At 43.2% G+C, this 19959-nt stretch overlaps 2 protein-coding genes across 2 annotated transcripts in view; both read left to right on the forward strand.

The window, feature by feature from the left end:
- Nucleotides 1–881: 881 nt before the first annotated feature.
- Nucleotides 882–10723, forward strand: LOC109958484 (uncharacterized). Its single transcript, XM_020597172.1, has 19 exons — nt 882–1342; nt 1530–1688; nt 2189–2307; nt 2391–2574; nt 2765–2877; nt 2963–3995; nt 4615–4739; nt 5620–5878; nt 6080–6207; nt 6308–6404; nt 6531–6653; nt 6931–7103; nt 7621–7718; nt 8545–8672; nt 8899–9079; nt 9290–9434; nt 10241–10317; nt 10543–10583; nt 10676–10723. The coding sequence occupies exons 1-18, from the start codon at nt 955–957 to the stop codon at nt 10562–10564; spliced, it is 3552 nt and encodes a 1183-aa protein (XP_020452828.1). The 5' UTR covers nt 882–954; the 3' UTR covers nt 10565–10583; nt 10676–10723.
- Nucleotides 10724–11717: 994 nt separating this feature from the next.
- Nucleotides 11718–19959, forward strand: part of LOC109958387 (RNA binding protein fox-1 homolog 2-like) — a 19881-nt gene continuing 11639 nt past the window's right edge. Inside the window, exons 1-2 of the mRNA XM_020596971.1 lie at nt 11718–12923; nt 18806–18856. Of these exons, the coding sequence (XP_020452627.1) occupies nt 12675–12923; nt 18806–18856 (300 nt within the window). The 5' untranslated portion in view covers nt 11718–12674. The remainder of the gene's footprint in view (nt 12924–18805; nt 18857–19959) is intronic.

Below are 19959 nucleotides of genomic sequence, written 5' to 3' on the forward strand. Positions count from 1 at the left end.
TGCTGATGGAGCCATTAGTGTAAGTCTTTGTTTTTATTGCTATGTAGTACTGCTGAGACGAAAATCACATGAGAGCTGTATTATTGTCAGAGAGTGTGGGAAAAGAGTAGGGGAAGTATTTTCTCCTAGCACGAAGTTTGAATAGAAGTCCAGATTACAACCATTATATCTGACCCCCGATGATTTGTCATATCCTCACGGTGAAGGCTGAGTGGGTGCTGAGCAGAGCTGGTTCCCCTCGTATGCCACCTCTGAGCCAGTGGAGTTTTCTATCCCAGTCACAACATGTGGGCCTCTGCAGAAGGTACAGTCTAACATCCACTGTGCTGTGGGTATCAACTGGAAAGAAGAAGCAGCAGCTGCTGAAAGGGCCTCTTTGAAGTAGTGACATCTTTCAAGAAGAAATGAGGACAATAGTCTTATTCCTGACTTTGACTACCGTGTTTTGTGTATTTAGTGCACAAATTTAGACTTGGGACATTCTTTATCCACCTAGATATCATCTTAACAGGCTGTAAAATGGGGACATCCTACCACCACACCAGCAAGCTATCTCAGAAACAAATCCATCCTTTCATACCTTCCCTAAAGGGATGGGTATGGACTTTTACACTATTTGTGGACATTGATTAATCTAGAAAATAACTGACACATGAAGCCATAATGAAAATAATTCTAAGATGCAGGTTAAAACAAACTTCCACACTACAACTGTTATATAATCCACCCAAAAGGGCCTTTACAAAAATCACACAAACTGTTACTATTCGTTAGTGGGTTGGAAAAATATATCAGCTAAAAGATTTAGGAAGCAAAGTTGATAACTTCTCTCATTCGTTCAGCTTTACCACGTGGGCATAGGTTTTTAATTGGTCCATTCTTGGTGATTCTTAATTGATCGCTCTCAGGTGGCACCTGCGTGCGTTGTGCGCAGAAAGCAACAGGAATCCGGTGATGTCTTGCGAACAGAGAATAAAAAAAGCTTTCTCTTTATTTGTGGTAGTTGTTTATTTTCACGTTTTTCCAGTTTGCTATTCGGTGAGTTTAGCGAAGTGGGAAAAGTTTAAACAAGACAGCGACGTCCAGCAAGGAAATTGGCGCCGGGATGAGCAGAGTCAGGACGCAAATCTGCGCACATCGGACAAGCCGCGACTCCAGCAGCTTCGGCCTGAATCTGTTGCCTTTTCCGAGGAGCCGTTCCCATATTTCAGTATATGGACACATAATGAAACTGGCAGCAAGTCTGCGCCCAGCAGCTTATCCTGGGTTGTCGGTAATATCAGTGTGGAACCAAGCTCCTCGTCTTTAGGCTCTGAATATGGATATCAAGCAGATGTAACAGGTAACGTAACGGGAAACGCCACATTTTAACATCAACATCTGCTTACATGGAGCGCATGTGGAAAAGCTGTATTGCAGCCTATTGTACTGTCCACCCTGAGTGTTATGGGAGTGCAGTGGAACAGCAGAGCACATAACAACCCAGTCTAGCATCTTCTTTGTTTACATGTCTGTCTTATGTCCTTCAGGCTTTCATGGAGACCAGGGGAAGGTTTGGGGCCCATCGTTTGACTCCGGTCCACGTTCCTCTGAATGGCTGGCTATGAGGCCTTTGGTGCAGTGTGATGATGATGCCATGACCTTCACTGCCTCAGGTCAAGGATTCGCACATCTGTTAGTGGACAGAGGTAAGGTTACATATCGTTCCTCTTGAAGGTGTTTGGACTGGTGCTGTTTCAGTATATCAGGATTAGAATATGCAAATAAAAGGAAATGAAAGAGTCTCGTTTCTTACAAATAATATAGAAACTTGAGGAAAGTGAGAGTGTGAATGTAATGCATAGTTTCATTGTTTTCCTTTCTAGTTTATGTAAAAGAGAATGAACAAGTAATTTACTTTACATTATATGCAGTGTGGTGTACAAATGTTGAAACTAGTGTACTGTTGATTTCTAAAATGTAGCTAGGGCTGCAACTATTTTCATTTTCTATTAACATGCTTATTTTATCAATTAATTGATTGGTTGAGCGGTAAAATGGTGAGAAATCAAAAATCCCTAGAACACAAGTTAAAGCTTGCTAGATGCTTAAACCATTTATGAAAATAGTAAATGTTCTGTAGACTAATTAATTAATCACCAGTTTATTTCAGCACTAAAATCAGCTGTTTACCATTTTCTCTCTGCAGGGGGATCCTCTCCCATCTCCCTGTTCCAGTTACCACCATACTGTGGGTACTCAGTCAGGATGTCATGGAGTGACCTTGAGGTGATGGTGCCATTCGATGCATGTTATGTTACACATGAGGTAACGGCAGCAGATGCTGTATATTTCACCGGCAGTCATACCTGTGCCCTGTGTTCATCACCTCCTTGTTTCCCTTTTGTCAGAATGGCAGTCATGTGCTGCCCCTGCTGTGGTGGGGCAGCCCACTGAAGCTCTCCTGTCCAGTGCAGATGTTCACTCCTGCCCCTTCCTCATCCCCCTCTACCCTGTCAGTCTTCTGCTCCCCCTACAGCATGGCGGTACAGACACATGGGCAGGAGCAGGATATACTGCTGCTGGGAGTCATGGGTATGTTCACTTTAAAGGGGGTTTAATGATGAGTTGTTCCATAAATTGCTGTCTCTGTGCTGCCAGGAGTAAAATTCTGGTGGAGATGTATACTGATTATTAATGACTTACTTAATTCACTTGAAGGTAGTTGAATTTAAATTTACTGAGTGTTATATCGACTGAGTGAGATGTGATAAAAACTTTGCAGTGAATGGAGGTTGGGGACCATTTGTATCTGAAGAGTGTGCGTATCATGTCCACTCCCAGCCTGAGGAGCTCACCTTCTACATCCCCTACAGTGCTCCTTGTATCACTATCGGAGTAAGTTGTCTAATTTTAATGCATTACTGTGAGAGGCTGTTGGCTTGTATAAATAGTTTTTTTAAATGTGATTCTCTTCTTTCAGGACAGCCTGTATGTTCAGTTTATAACAGATGATCAGGGATACAAACTCTCCTGTCCAGTCCCTCCACAGTTTCCATCCGCCCCCTCTCCGCCCTCTTCTCCTACTCCATCTCCTGGTGACCCTCAGTTTCCCTACTTTCCAGATGTTGTTAGTCATGCACTCCCCACTCCTCCTCCCCCTCCTCATATTCCAGACTACTCATACCCTGGGCTCCAGTACCCCCAGCTTCCCCAGGTCTATCCTCCTGGTCCACAACCCCCACGCCGCCCCCAGCCCACTTCTGACAGTCCTCCAGGGCACCAGCCCCAACAGCAGCAGTTCCTCTACCCCACAGGGCTTGAAGAGTTACCCAGCTCTCCTGGAGAGCACCCAGAGCTTCCTTCCCTTTATTACCAGCCTTCGTTGGTGGATCAAACTACATCTGTCTCAAATCGTAGCCCAACTCAGGGTAGTCATTCCCATCAAGCTTATAAATTATCTCCCAGGCCTTCTCAGTATCCCTCTGCTCTGCCTTACCCCTATGACGAGGGTCTATTTTATCCACCTAGTTTTTACAGCTCTCACTATCCTTATGGACCAGTTTCCTACCCAAACCCTGATCTTGAGGTGCAACCACTTGCTGCTTCACATCCAACCACCAGGATTACGGTTCCCAAAAAACCGGACAGTCCCCCTTATCCCTCTGGCCAGTTTTACCCCTTTTACTTCCCATCTCTTCTGGCTGCCAAAGAGAAGCCTCCAACCATTCCTCAGAAACTCACAGCTTCACAAGCCACCTGCCCCCCTGGCGCCACTCACAGCATGTGTACCTACTATACTTATCCTTATTATCCCCATCATCCTCTCCACTACCCTCCTGTGCCCCAGTATAGAGATACTCAATTACCAGTGAGAAAGCCTTCAGCCACCACTACTTCTGCTATTATGACTGCAACAGTTCATCCGACTCCAGAGATGCACCACCTCCGGTGTCTAACAAGGAGAATGGTCATCTTCCTGCCTTTTGCTCACCCAGACTCCATCCAGGTCAGAGGTCAGCATTTGTGCTTTTTTTTTTTTTTTTTTTTTAAACAAATATATAAAATATACAGGGCTGCAACTAATAGTTTCATTATCAAACATTCTGCAGATGTTTAAAATGTTAAATAGTAAAAAAAGAAAAAGTTAATAGTTTTCCAGAGCCCAGTATTGTGTTTAAATTCCTAAATTTGTAATTTATTCCTTTTAGTGTCCTTTATGTCAAAGTAAAGAAACAAAATCTGAGAATGAGAAGGACCAGTGAGCATTTGCTATTTTTAGTTAGCAAAATGACTTGAATAACTGACTATCAAAGTACTTGCTGATTATATTTCTGGGGATGTAATTTAATCTGAGCGATCTCCTGTTTTCCAGGGGCTGTCTTGAATATTGAAATGCAAGTCAGTAGAGACACTGGAGAAAACTACAGAACCTGACAGTTGTAATGATGACTATATTGATTTGGTCTATTTAAGCATCTTAAATGAACTGTTGCTGATTCCAGATCAGCATCTACAGTATAATGTTAATCAGGTTGTTGTTTGCTCAGACACGCCGGATCACTCTTTCTAAAGGAAAGTATATGAAGTTTGTTACAGATATCAGAGATCTAACATCACTGATTCTTCCATCAGACCACATGAAGAAATGGCTGTTCCTCTTCAGCGTCTCTCCGCTTTGTGGGTACAGGCTACAGATGGGTCACGGCCCTGGAGTAATCCTTCACTCTCCTCTGCCTGCCTGCCACAGCAAGTCACGGGTGAGATCCTCCATAGTGCTTTGCCACTGCCTGTAAATGTGTCATCACTTGTATAACAGTTTGACTTAACCCATTTTAAAGGAATGATAAAAGATCGTTTCTTTGCTGCAACACAAACTTCAAAATTCATGTTTGACTTTGTAACCAAAGTATCATGAAATGCCATTGTGTGAGCTTTGTTGGTACCTGACATACTCACAGTTAACATGCCAAATGTAGTATGTCACCATGTTCTTTACCTTTTTAATATAATGGATGTTTGTCCTGGCAGCCATATAAATACCTTAACTTAAATTGCAATAACAGGATTTTAGTGTTTATACAACAGAACATACAAGTTCAATAAAGAAGTAGTATTATAATGGTACCATTATAGTCACAAAGCCTAAATGATAAAAACATTTCCTGGTTTTGGTTGAGCTGTGTGGTCAACTGTAGTTGTGGTGTTGTACTGGATTATATTATGCTGTAGTAATAATCTAAGCATCTAAATTGTCTAAAAACCTCTTCACCGTATTGTGTATATAAAAAATGCCTTCATGTAGTACAACACAACTATCCCAGCTTGCTGTTGCTGTTGGTTTGCACCAGTTAGCAGTTTATTACTCCACTCCTGCTTGTATATGGAACAAAGAATAACATTCCCCCCAATCAGCACCTCACATTTATGATTAATCCCATATGGAGTGTATGCAGCATTGGCTCTGTATGCATCTGTACTGGGGAGAGTTTTTATGGACTGTGCAACACAGATGGTAAGAACACATTTTTTTGCAATTTGAATTCAACTTTCAGACTTTTTTTTTTTTTTTTTTTGAATACAGGAGCTGGAAACCATGCTTAGTTATTCATTGTGATTTATTGATCTCATTCTCTTTAGTCTCCCGCGACCATTTCCTTAACTCTGAGGTTTTGGGACCTGTCCATGGCGCAGTATAGGACTGTGGACCTGCAATGCCCATATGAAAGTACCCCTGAAACTCCTGAAGTGGTTAGCCTACTAGCCTCCCCTAGCCCCCCCAGTACCACCAAGGAGAAGATCAGCCCATTTGTTGTCCCAAAGCCTAAAGTGTCCTGCTCCTACCATCGAATGACCGTGGAGCTCCCCTCTGGACCCATCTCTGGAATTGTTGTTAAAGGTGTGTGTGTGCATGCAGTTATATATTTTAGTGTATATTTTCCAAGTGCATATGGTTGCCATCAGGTCTGCCTGAGCTGAATTTTAACTTGGGTTGGGGGGAGGGATGGGAATGGGAGTCACCATGCTGAGAGCTATAATTGTGCCATTTAAAATCTACACAAAAATATCTCATTGTATGGTCTGGCATGTACTTTCTCAGACATGAAAGGGAACCAGATGAAACTCCAGGATGCCCCAAAGCACTGTGGGTATTCTGTAATCAAAGGCAAGGATGGCCAAATCCGTTTGAGTCTCCAGTTACACTCACGTTGCCGCATGAGTGTGCAGGCAAGTATTGACTCAGATCTCATGCTGAGCACATGACCTTCTGTATAATTGGCCATTTGTTGTACCTATTAATGCTTGTAAAAATACTTTTCTCTGAAAGGGCCAAATGTACATCATCACTGTTGTCTATATGACAGTAAATGGGCAAAGGGAGGCTCAGCTTTCCTGTCCACTTGTCATCCCAGGGTCTGGAAAAGGTAGGTAGTTTTTATTTTTACATCTCTGAAAGGCTATTCTATTCATCAAAGGCTTTTTTTTTTTCTTTCCTGGACATTCAGAGTTATTTTAACTGTGGGGCTGACATTTGTCGTGCTGTCCCTCAGAGTGCGAGCTTCCTAGCGAACAGCGTCTCCCCTGCGGACCCAGCTCTGTATCCCAGCCACAGTGCCTCTCTGTGGGCTGCTGCTTCAGCAAGTACCCCCCTGCCTGCTACTACCCCATGGATGGTGAGCTGCAGTCTGCATCCCCAGTGGCATTTTCACAGCCCTGAGCCGAGTAGACTTTAGTTATTTTGGGTAAAGAAATGGAAGTGCTACAGTGCAGTGGAAGGATGTGCGGAGAGGCTTATTTAGGGCCAGCACAGTATGATTCAAGCTGGGACTGACACAGAATGTGAAAAGGGTATAAGATACCTTGGGTCTCATTATCAGTTGCCTCCTGAGATTTTTGACCTTTTGTTCATCTGACCTTTACAGAACTATGTGTGTGTGTGTCCTCCTCCAGAGTGCACTATTGACCGCCACTTTGTCTTCTTGGTGCCTGCCACCCTCACGGAGCCCCCTCTTTCCCCTGCCTTTCTTACCACTGCTGACAACTCCGCCTGCAAACCTCAGAGAGTGACTTCTGAATATGCCCTGTTCAAGATCCCAATAGACGGCTGTGGGACACGCAGAGTGGTGAGCTTTAATGAACCTTTCCTAGAATATTGATGTCAAGTCTTGGATTGGACAAGTCTGGTGAGATTCTGTTTTTCTTAATTGTCAGCAAAAGCCATGAAAAGGACAAAATAAACTGTGAACTTGTACTGAAATTATTTTCCTGTATATCCAAAGCTTGATATAGCTATAGTAATTCCTTTGTGCCATAGGAGCCCCATTATTGTCCAGAAACTGGGTAACATCCCTTTTTATTACTGCGAACATAGGGATTATTATTATTTTAGTTTATTGATCCATTTTTAAATAACTCTGTAGGAATCAGTGGGCTGGGATTTAGGTGACAGTCAAGAGAAACCATAAAACAAACATTTTTGGTTTTGATCTGTTTACGGGACTTGTCAGTAATCAGAAAAGTCTTTAATAACCCAAGTGTTATGCTTTAAGTGGCCTGTCCCGCTCAAATACACTAAGTGGATCATTTAGTATTTACCTAGTGTCCATATACTAAACTGTATGTCTGATTCTGTCCTGACAGACGGTGGGCAAAGCAGTGATCTATATGGTGGAGGTTATCAGCAGGTTTCAGGCAATCAGCCTCAACTATGGCACCATCACAAGAAGTTCTCCTGTCAGGTCAGAACATGTTGCTCAGAGTAACCATGTTCCCAGAAGTGCTGAGAGGATGCAGGGGTTTTGTTTTAACAAGAAAACAGACCAGTTAGTTTATATTAGTTAGTTCATATTACATTTTAATTTGTCTATTAAAGTAGTTTTTGATTTGATATGGTGAACTTGTTACCAATCACTTGGTTATTTGCGCATCCAGCAGTCATGGAGGAAAGTTATCGTTATTTTGGAGTCTTGTTTCTGGGTGCCTGGCAAATGTAAGTCCAATATTCACATCTCTGATTTTGGTCTCTACTGACTCCTGAGGGAAATCTGCCTCATTAGCTGCTAAATGCGCCGCTATGTTCATCAGCTACTCTTGCTGCATTTCCACTATTGAAACCTAACGAGCGGTATACCCCGTACTTCGCCCTGCTTAGCCTCCTAGGTTGTCATGCACCCTCCTGCTTTTTTTCCCCCCCACTGTATTCTCTCTGTGTTGGTCTCTGTTTATGAGGGCTGAGCAGAGGGAGGACAGATGATGTGAAGGATCACTCCATAGTGCAACAATCAGCCAGTAACTGAAACCCTACGAGCAGTTTATCAAGCAGAACACAGACTTGCAGAAATGTGACGTCTGCACTGCTTTGGCCGTGGTCCGCTCACTGAAGTCCTTGTTTTACCTCCAGACCTGTATAAGTGCCTCTTCACACAGTGTCCTTGTAATGATTGAAGTGTGAAGACAGGGACATTTAACCAATCACTGGTGACTGCCCTCTCCTGTATTTCTTGTCAGTTTTTATGCTCACCAATCAATGATGCATTATTAGCACATGTTCTGTCCCATTGTCAGGTTGTTAGTAGAGTGCCACTATCTGCCAGATACTGTCCTGACTGTGGGCTACCTGGTTAAAACACCTACTCTTGGACCTGGAGTTCAGACCCAAGGGATATTTGGAGTCCAGCTCAGGATTGCCAAAGGTAAATTGTGTTCATTTCAGCGCTAACAGCTGCTTAGCATTGTGGTTGTGTCAAAGAACACGAGTGTATGCCAGGTAAGGATGGATAGAACCTAATGATTAAATAACATCTCAAATTTCAGGGCCACATGAGTACTTAACATCTTTACTGACCAACTGTAGAACTCCTACCCAGTTTTGAGTGAGTGAAATATGCTGTTATTCAAATACACCTCTTCTTGTCCCAGATGGCCAGTACAGCAGCTACTACCCTCAGTATCACCAGCCCCTGCAGATGCTGCTGGGGAAACCCCTTTACCTGGAAGTGCGGCTGCTTAACGCCCCGGATCCCAGTTTGGTGCTGCTGGTGCACTTCTGTGTGGCCTACCCCCGCTCTGGAAATGCTGTGTGGGTGCTGCTTTACAATGGGTATGTTGAAACATCTCCTGTGTGACAAGAACATCAGCAGAAAAAATAAATAACAGTTGAGTTCAGCAGAGGAGGGAATTACTGTGGCAGGAACAGAGATGAAGGTTCACATTTGTTTTTCACTGAAAGGAGAGAACAGGGAAAGTAAAGGGGAAGGATTTTTTGAGACTTGTTATCTAATTGGCTTACTAATCCAGTGTTACTTCCTAGATGTCCAAACCCCTTGGATCCAGCCCTTAAACAGGCTGTACTGCCTGACCCTCAACCACCGTCTTCTCCGGGTCAGACCCGTCGTTTCACCATCAGCACCTTCCAGTTCCTTCCTGATGGTGATTTCAAGGATCTGGATGAAGAGGTAAGGATGAGCAGCTATCCTTAATCTCTGTAAATAATGATTGGAAAATATTAGAGATGTCTAACTATTATTTTTCCAGTTTAAGACATTTTGGTAGTATTTTGATCTTGGTGTATGGACTTTAAACTGTAAGTCTGGTTGAAATGTTCTACACAAACATTGGATTTGATATCAGGAAATCTTTAGGCATCTTTGGAAATGCACACACTTGCTTGTCGGTGTTGGATGAAAAGTTCAGTACACTCACATCTGTGGGATAAATATGAAGCTACAGCCAAGGGATGTTTGATGAGCTTAGCACAAACACTTGAACATGGAAATGGCTAGCAGAGGGTTGTTTTGTTCCCTTTGGACAGAACGAAGTTGGATGTTCCTCCTCCTTTTTTCTGGTCTTAATGCTAGGATAATTGCTAGTTAGCTGCTGGCTATAGCCTCATATTTGATGGACTGGCAAGTGTGATTTCAGTCTTCTCATCTAAATCTCTAGAAAAAAGCAAATTATTGTATTTCCCATGCCAAACCATTGCTTTTTGCATTCTTCTCCTGCAGTTTTTTTTGTGTGTAATAAGGAAAAAAAAACCTTCAACATGCAGCTGTCTGCCTTGAGTGCATATGAATTTGCGACCTGGTAATTAATAAAGTCTATATTACTCTATTTTATTCAGCAAACTCATACAGTGGAAAATTCAAATGTTGGTGAACTGCAGATTCTGGTAAAATCTCCAGTTGCCAGCAGCTGTTAGTCATAGTACAATGTGCACACATTTGGACTAGTGCATGAAATGTTGCTCTACTTTCCCTCTCAGATCTACTTCATGTGTTCAACTGAAGTCTGCTCGCCACGTGATGGGCCTTGTGTTGAGGGTTGCTTTGGCCAACGACAGTGAGGAAAATTAGCTTTCTGTCCTGAAACCACCAACCACACCCTCGTGAACTTTGTGAGGTCACATGAAAACGCACATGAACAAGCCCCATTACAACATTCCTCCTCACTGCAAACAGCTTGAGCCAGTAGTGGCTACGGTTGCATATGACAGCAGGACAACGACTTGTTAATGAGGAGAGTATTGAATTATTTATTAAGATGGATCCATTTCCTGTTTTTCAGTTATCACATGAAAGATGCTTGATGTTGGTCAATATGACAAGGTAGGTAGTACTATAACTGTGCACTTCTGTTAAAGTGCACCAGGTATATTTGTCCACTTTGACCATATCTTGTCTGGTCTCCTCATTTTTAGGTCTCAGACTTCACTTGTTTAACCACCAATAAAAGCTCCTTAAGGACATTGGGTGCTTGAGTGTGTTTATTTCAAAGCTTGCAACCACTAGGTTTTGCAGCACTGTCAAAGTGGGAGGCAGTAGTTTATATGAACACTTGGCCCTCGTGGACTGAGCCCTACCGAGACTTGTCTTTGTTCCCTGCCATGTAAAACCTACAGTAGTTTTACAATATTAAGTATCTATTTGAACAAGATAACTGAAAATGAGAAGGTTTATACCATTCTGGCATCTGTTAAAGACAAATAGCTTGGCTAAACCCAAAAACTGGAAACGGAGGAACAGTAACCCTCTGTAAAATACTGAATTGTTGTTTTCACTTGTTGCTTTTTGTGCAGTTTAAACAAAGATGCAACATGTTAATTGCTGAGCTTTAGAGATGTTAGTAGGTGGTTATTTTGCTGCCTTTGGGAAGAGCCAGTGGGTACTCCTTCTAGTTTTTACCCCAAGCTAACCATCTCCTGGCTGCAGCTGGTACAGGTAAAAGCCAACCCCTTTCAAAGCTTGTGAATCAGGATTTTAACCTCAGCTTCTCTTGTACTGTAGCATGCTGCAGCAAGTTAGTTACCTTTGAGGTATATCCTCTCATGGTAGCCTTTGACCACTGGGTGTCATCCCAGCAATAAAAATGCCAGAGGAACATAAGGTATTTCATGCTGCATGACTCACAGCCGGGCTTGTGTGAAGACCTTGGCCTGTGTATGGGTTGTGTAATGGGTTAGGAATGAAATCTTCCAGAGCTGGACCTTCTGATAAGTCCACCCCTTCAATGTTATGCCATTTAATGTGAACACATTTCGAAGGCATGGAAAACTAAAACTCAAGCTTTTTATATATAGAGAGAGAATTTGGCAGTAGTGGAAATGTAAAGAACAGAAGAAACACTTGATTTAAGCATTTGGGGATATAGTGTGTGTGTGTGAGAAAATGACTGCTTCTTAAGGGCCCCCACTCACACACACACACCTCCCCTCGGTGAAATGTATAGAAGCACTGCGGCACACTGCGTGTATCTGCAGGCTGCATGGCTGCCTGGCTCAGCGTTCAAAGGGAGAGCGGAAGATAGGAGGAGGGGAATGACTACAGCAAGAGAGTAGGAGGAGGGAGGGAGTGAGGGCAGTTTCCTTTCTGTAATACGCTGCAGGAGCACACCGGGAAAACGGAGAGAGGAAAGAAAATAATAGGCGAGAGAGAGAGAAGGAAACACCGCTGCTACTGTGTTCGTCCGTTTGTTGAAAGGCAGAAATCGTCGTTTTGTGCTGCGCGCTAACATGGGGGGGAGAGAAAGCTCCTGACGAGGATTGACTTTCAGAGAACCTCTGCTCCGTGGTGTAAGAGTGTGGCCAATAAGACGGAGGAGAAAGGCGACAGGGAAGACATGTTGAGGGGCTTTTCTTCTTGAGGTTGCGGTAGGATGTTGGTGTGCTTTTAAAAGCAGACGACTGTCGTAGAGAAATTAAAAGCAGATGGAAAGTGGCTGGTAGGCTGTGCGCTATTGTTTTGACCCGTGTTTATTGAATTGGTTTGTTGTGATCTGAAATATCGTAGGCCTCACAGCCCCGCAGTAAATTAATACACGGTCAGCAAACAGGGGCTCCATAGCTGGAAATGAACCTGACAAGCTTGTTTATGTTTTAGCGGACATTCTGTTTGTGTTGAGTCACTGTGTTTGCAAGGGTGGTGTTTATGAGCCTTTTGTTTTTTTTTTAAACAAAACGCGGCGTGTGCGTTACATTGCTCAACCAGTGAACCAAAACAGTTCCACACACATCAACTCTTTAGGGGGTCATACAAAGGCCCAGTAGAGAAAACAGTAAAGGCTGCTTGGCAACGTTAAAAGACGGGTTTAACTGCATAGACAAATCCACCACAGGTTACCTTTACGCACAAGGTGCCTCAGATTGGGTTTATTTAAGCCCCAGTTTAGCTCCAGAGCGGGGACTGGATAATATTTTCTAGATGTTAATGTCGACCGACGTCGCATCCATCATGCTGCCTGTGTCCCGGGGTCTCATGGACCGGGATAGAGAGCTGGACATGGCCGGGGTGCATCCGAACCCGGGCGGCGCTCCTGCAGCTGTTCGGGGCATGAAGCGCGGAGACCCGGAGCCCGACGGACAGACAGCGGCGGCTCTGGTGGACTCAGCCGGGGCGGAGTGCAAGCGGCCCAGAATCGACGGCTCTGGAGGAATCGGCGAGGTTGGCCAGGTGAGGAGGAAAATGTTTTTCCAGAATCTGCAGGCACGACACCTCAGGCGAAATAAAAGCGTGGTGCAAGACATTTATCTTAAAAATGCACATGAAGAAATTCTCTAAGCTATTATACTGTGGTTGTATTTGTGATCTCTTCCCTTGTCTAAGGAGTAGATGTATGCAGATAGCTGCAGCAGAGAAACCACCAATGGGCCTAGTCCGTTCCCAAGCACTGCGGGAAATACCCACTTCTAAGAGGGGATTGCAGAAATGCACTTTGAGAGAATGTACATAATCCATGGTGTCCACTGGGCTGTCACATTGCTGCTCAGACATCCTGTGGCTTACAAACTCTCCAGAGAGCATCGACTGTTTTATGAATATCTGTAAAGCCAGCAGAGAGCAGAGAATGTAAACAAACTTGACCTTTATTATGCAAAAGACCCTCCTGCCTGTGGAATAATGGTGCGGACAACATTTGGTTGGAATGGAAATTGATGTCAGCATTTGCCTGTGTGATGGCTGAGTGGGTGAGGGAGGACGGAGGGGGGTATTTGAGGTAATCAACAACCTCCAGTATTATTGGAGGGCAATCAGTCCAAACCTAATCAATGTAATTACCTTGATTATCAAACCCTGTATCAGCATTAGTACTGCAGTGTTTGGAATAGCCTCTCATTCTGCATTTAAACAATTTCCTTTGAATGTCAGTGAAACAAGTTTGCTGCTTTGGCTCACCAGCAAATATTTCCTAATAGAGCATCACTGGAGAGCAAGAGGACACCAGGGACATCATCGGGGTCTATCATGAAGGGTGAAGCACTCCATTCTGAGATAGAAAGCTAATACTCCACCGTGAAAGCCCTGGTAATGGAGGTGAAGTGGCTTGTTTGCTCCTGTTTGGACAACTAAATGGCTAGCTTTACATCGCCGTGCTGTCTGCGAGTGCTGACAGACAGGCTTAGGAAAGTAATGCACTTAAAACAGATGTGAGTGGAAGAGCATGTGTTTGTGTGGGAGGAGGAGTGCAGATCAATAGCTTCATCCGCCAAAATGTATTGAACATGAGCTGGCTGGACAGTCCGGAAATGAGAGTTGGTGAAGAGTTCCCCTCTCCACCCCCCACCCACCAAGCTCAGTTGGTGCAGGAACAGATTTGCCCTATCACTGGCAGTAAAGGGGCTTTGTTTCCAGCTAATGGGATCACTTCTCATACTGGAGGGGGCATTATAACCACACTGATCTCTGAGATCCTTATCTAATGCAGAGGATTTATACAACACACCTTCACATACACACACTGGTATGAACCAGTAAATAATCTTAGATTCTGGACAAAAGGTATTTGGAGGTGTCATCTTGGACTTTAAGAAGCTGTGGTAGGCATTTTTTTCAGATATACACTAAATGCTCAATCAAGATAATACAATCCAAATTCAGTTTTAGTTGTAGCCCTGTATTTATGTTTGTATGGCTCCAAAAGCTGGATACCAGGTGTCAGTTTAAGGTTGACCTTTTAAAAAAAGATTCCACTACGTAGACTATTTTTCCACTGTGGATTGTGCCAGGATAACATCTCCCTCTGATCCCAGTGTGTATATACTGTAGAAAAGTATTTTTTTTTTCCCCCCCTCACCCGATGACACCATTTATATTCTGGAAGTAAATTGGGTTGAGTGACATTCAGTTTTCCTACTTCTTAAATGTGAGCACTCAGCTTTCCAAGAAACAAAATCAGCTTTCCAAGAAACAAAGCTGCACACTTATATAAAGCGAATCTTCAGGGGGAGGGGGAGGATGGAAAACATTACATCAAACCGATCAATCCCTGCCCCTTGGAAAACACTCTTTTCCTCCATTCATCTTTTTTTTTTTAAACAAATATATTGCGACATCACAGGAAGAGTTGAACTCTGACCTGTTAACTGGGGCAGTGGGGTGTGGTTGTGATAAAGAGCAATGCTTTGTATCACTGCAGCCTGATAATGGGATCTTTGCCGTGTGGCCATTGACACGGGTGTTTTTCTCATTAGCCGGTAGGGTGTGATGTCATCACAGCATGGGGTGGAAATGTTCATTCAAGTCAAATCAGCAAAGTTTGAGCAGAGCAGCAGTGCAGGTATAAATGAATTCAGAATGCAGTGTATGACTCAACGCTCAACAAGGGGAAGGAAAAAGCTGAGTGCATTCAGTGTTATTATTTCAAATGTTCGCTGCCGATCTCCTGGTGCTCACTCAGTGTTTGTCCAATAGTAAATAGATTGTAAATGAACCTTCAGCTATCTGCTGAACAGGCCATCAGCTGGAGTGCTCCCAATAAAAAGAACAACACCGTATGAGTCCGTTTTGCATTCCGGTGGAGCACCAGGGAAGTCCCGCATCTTTCCGGCGCTGGGAGAGTCTCAAAAACACCCTGCGTCTCTAGCCCCAGTCAGATTTTGGGAAAAGACGAGAGGAGGTTGTCTGCTTCGATATCCATCTAGCGTGCTGCTGAGCGGCCCGTGTTTTGTTGTCACTCTGCTTAGGAACTGGGGCTCTCTCTGACCTAATAAGGGTTTGCCTGGGGTGACAGTGCTGAGGACAAATGACTTGACTAGGACATTAATGTAGGTGGATCACTGCTCTGTACTTTCATCTCAGGCCCTGCACTGAAATAGAATGAAAACGTCAGCAAGAAATATGCACTCTTGCTGTGGGTTCAGAATATTTATTTAGTTTTTGAGCTCCTGTTTCTGTGTGATAAATCACCAGCAACGGGTCTGTTGACTGAATCGTGTTTGGTGCTTTGCTCTTGGGGCAGATGTAATGCGCTTTAGGTTTGGTTGTCCTTGCATCTTAACTGCAGTTTAGTGATTTATATAAAATTCATACTTATCATCTGGACACCATCATTTCTTTGTCTTCCGGCAAATTCAGTCCTATTGTGGTCTTTTTGTGTAGAAAACTAATATTTGGGGTGAAAATGACATCTCTTATTTTGCTCAATCAGTATACCAGTTGGTACTCCATTTCTGTATACATGCTATATTTGTTGATCATTATGCTAAGAATATTTATAGCTCGGCTTCAATGAGAAGGCACTTAGCTAATTGGATGGAAATTAGCAACAATTTAGAATTAATTTTAAAAAAAGATTAAAAACTTGGAATACCTGCAGTAGCTTTTCAGTGTGACGATTCACTTCCTTTTCTTTGTGTTAGGCGCCTCCATAATACACTGAGTAAACTGAATGTCTTGGTTTTAAACCGCTGGTGGGTGCATTGAAAAATGCAATCTGAACACGTCATCCTGTGCGCCAGGAAATTGTTTTGAATATTTTTAAATGTTTTCTCACATTTCCTAGACCAAAGAAAGAATCAAGAACATAATTTGCCGTTTAGTCAGTACTGATGATAATTAGTTTCTGCCCTCTATATAAAGGTGTCTGTATAAATCTGGTCATTGTTACATTGTTTGTTCAGCTGATTTTATGTTTCAACTGTACAATTTAATGGATGCCAACTAAAATATCAAAAATCAAATTTTCCACTACATATGAGTATCGCCGCTGGTCCCAGAAGTCCAGTATCGGTCTGGTATCAGTGGAGTGATGGCGCAATGAAATAATAGGGTAATGATGATGGGCAGTTATGTTGAGCACCAAATAATTACTAACAAATGCTCTCCACTCAGATCTGAAATGCTGTTAACTGCTGGATAAAGATAACAGTTTAATCTTGTGCACATCAGTGTAGTGGACGTAAGTTTGGTTATGTTGCATGTGATTTGCTAGCCTGTGTGGTTATTTGTAGCGCGACACCTGTCAAGCCCACTTCTAAATCCTCCAGCCAACATGCTCCTGAAAAGCCATGTGTACGTTTACTTTGGAAAGTCAGAGGGATGTAAGGTTTGTTGAGGAAAATAAACTTGAGATTGTCTGGCCAACTTAGCACATAAGTGCTTTGTGGGTGAAATGGATTCACATCCTCTTGAGTGTATGGAGTGTCCTGCTTTGCGCCTAGGTAGGATGACTCTCAGAGCAGTGAAATGTAGTTCTTCTTGTCCTCCTCAGAAGAGCAGCAGTCCCAAGGCATGATAGGAATAGATGCGAGTCTTGTAACCAAATTAGAGAACACACAGACGCCTGCCGCCCCCGCTAGGTTTTGGAGATAAGTGGCGGGGTTCATGTGTACGTGGGTCGCTCGTCCCTCCTTCCCCTTCCTCCCTTCTTTGCCATCTGTTGGCTGAAGTCATTTTGTTATGGCCTCCTGATTATTCACCTGGTCTTCCCCTGCAGTTTCTTCTCCCCCACAACCCCAAAACACCACCATTACCACCCCCCAGACCAGAATGAGTTGTGCTTCTTTCAACGCACACAGAAAAGCTAAAACAGGAGCCTTGAATAATCTGCTCCAAGTATGAAAAAGCTTTCTTTTGTTCTGTGTAAGTGACTGTGGAGTTGAGAGTGAGACTGATACACACTCCTCATGACCAGCCTCCATGCAGCCCCCCCCCTCAGTCCTCCCAGTTACTTAAGGAAATTAAGCACATGAATCTGCTCATGTGTGAGTCACTGTCTTTGCTCCCTCCATCTTAATTCTTTGCTGTCCATTTCCTGTTGTGTTTCCAGCTCTGGTTCCTCCCTCAGTCTCATGCTCATATGAAGTCCCGATGTTCCCAGATGTGTGTTTTAGCAACACTATTCCCCTTTATTTAGGCACAGTGTGCCACCGTGTACATCTGTTTTTGTCTTCTTTTTTTTTTGCTCTTGTTTTGATCCCCTTCTGTTCCAGACCAACAGTATGTTGTGTTTAGAGTTTGGCCTTGCTGTAAAATCAGGTTTATACTTTATTTATGTTATTCAAGCCTCTAAGAGGTGATTCATTATTTAGAGCTTCCACCTCCCAACAGCCAGCTCACTAAGTACATTTTTGGCTGTGAGACTAACACAAACTGCATTTTTCAGTCACAAAGATGCTTTCGTCGGCCCCCTCCTCAACCAAGCTGCTTGCATTTGGAAATGTTGTGTAGTTTTAGTGAAATGGCCCCGTGGGGTCTAGAGTTAGATGGCTACAGTATTAATCAGGCGAACTCAAACTGTGAAGCGTGCAAAGTAAAGTGTTCCTCCTGGGGACAGAGCAAACAAGGGACATTGGTTCCAGATGAAAGGAAAATCAGGGGGAAGGACAGGGAACAGAGAGAGAGAGAGGGAGGAGCTGGGTTGTTTTCTAATTTAGTGATATGAAGCCAGAGACAGGCAAGTCTGTTTCCCCCCTTCAAAGCATGTCGTCATTGCTGTGAAAATCTTCCTTTTTAATGGAATACATTAGCATAAAAACCAGAACACAGTGTTATGAGGCGGAATAATGAGTTGAAATCTATTTTAGGGACATGATTTACGGACATGATTTCTGCTTAATATATGACTCCAAACAAATTACTTACTTTGCGTCTTGTTTAAATGGAATTACTCACCAGGTGTTTGACGTAGGCACCTCTTCTCTGCACAGCTGGAACACTGTATTGGAGAATGCATCAGGGCTCATGATGCCATTTCACACCAATGGACTTCATGCTCACTGATACTCCCGACCTGTTTATGATATAAGAGCAGTGGTGACACTCGGTTCTTTCTACCGTCTTACATCTCCTGCACACATGATCTCTCTCGCCTCCATTATCACGTCTTTACAAGCAGACAAAAGATCTGCTGGGTGGAAAACTCCGGAGAAGATAGTAGGAGTGTGTCACCAGTGGAGTTAATTTGACTGGGAGTCAGTGACACAGTAGAACTGTAAAGTCAAAAATAGAGACGCTGCTAAAAAAGAATAAAGATGAGGATGAATAAAACAACTTATAATCATGAGAAATATAAATATTATTAAACAACTTCTCTAATCTACTCTCTTCTCTTTCAGAACAACGACCCTTTGACCCTCAGTTACCATGGTTACCCATCTCATAGTCAGGTAAGGACACAGCTGCATATCGAATGCATCCAAAAACCCATCTTTAATAATATCTTGCTCTCTGTTTCTTCCCTATCTCAACACAGTGTTCATGTAACAGCAATATGGCTCAGTGAAGCTCTGTAAACCACAAGGTGGGGGTGTAGATTGTAATTTATCAGTTCTGTAGAAGAAGACTCCTCCACACCCTTCACTTTTCCAATCAAACCCTCCCACTACTTTTTTCTGTACACAACAATCAGCAATATCATTAGTTATTTTTAGCTTGTGATTTTTACCTTTTTGTTCTTTTATCACCTTTAAACCTGTAAATATTTTAGCTTTCTACCCACAAAGACAAATGCACACCTAAATGAAAATAACAAGCTGTGTTATAGTGTGTGTGTGTGTGTGTGTGTGTGTGTGTGTGTGTGTGTGTGTGTGTGTGTGTGTGTGTGTGCAAGGCTACAAAATGTTTACTGCTGTATTAGCCTGCTGATTGAGAGTTTTCAGTTTATATGGTTAATCCTTAGATCATCCTTCACTCATCCACTCATCCTCTCATGTTCTTACCATAATCCCCTCGTCCCTCGCTCTATGTGATGCCCAACAACCTCTGGCTGCTTATCCACACTTTATCTGTCTTAAGCCTTCCCTTGTACACTCATATTTGCTTCAGTATAAGAGATTTCTTTCCTGGGTTGGCTGTTGTACTGGATATTGCGGAAGCCTGGAAGCCAATTAGCCAGTTTTCATTTTAATGTAAGATGAAACCGCTTTGAGCCATTTCCTTCCCTAATGATAATGTTTGAAAAATAACCACAAAATGTTGCATTATGTGAGCATGTTGGGATGGAAAGAAGTCAGTGAAAGACTACTTCAGGGACTTGGAAGTGTGGACTGTCCGCTTACTGGGATAAAAAGGCAGACAGGAAGAAAACAACACTGGGCAGCAGAGGCTCCCACAGCACTGAGGTGCTAAACTGTCAACAGGAGTGTGAGAATGATGTGATCAAAGGCTCCTGAAAGGAAGAGCCTTGAGAACAGCAGAGGAGTCATGTGTGCTGAGAGAGACAGGCCCATTTCAAACATGGCATGTGAGACTTTGCTGCCTTTTTTTTCTG

The sequence above is a fragment of the Monopterus albus genome, unplaced genomic scaffold (genome assembly GCF_001952655.1).
Source record: "Monopterus albus unplaced genomic scaffold, M_albus_1.0 scaffold32.1, whole genome shotgun sequence".
In the NCBI taxonomy this organism is placed as follows: Eukaryota; Metazoa; Chordata; class Actinopteri; order Synbranchiformes; family Synbranchidae; genus Monopterus; species Monopterus albus.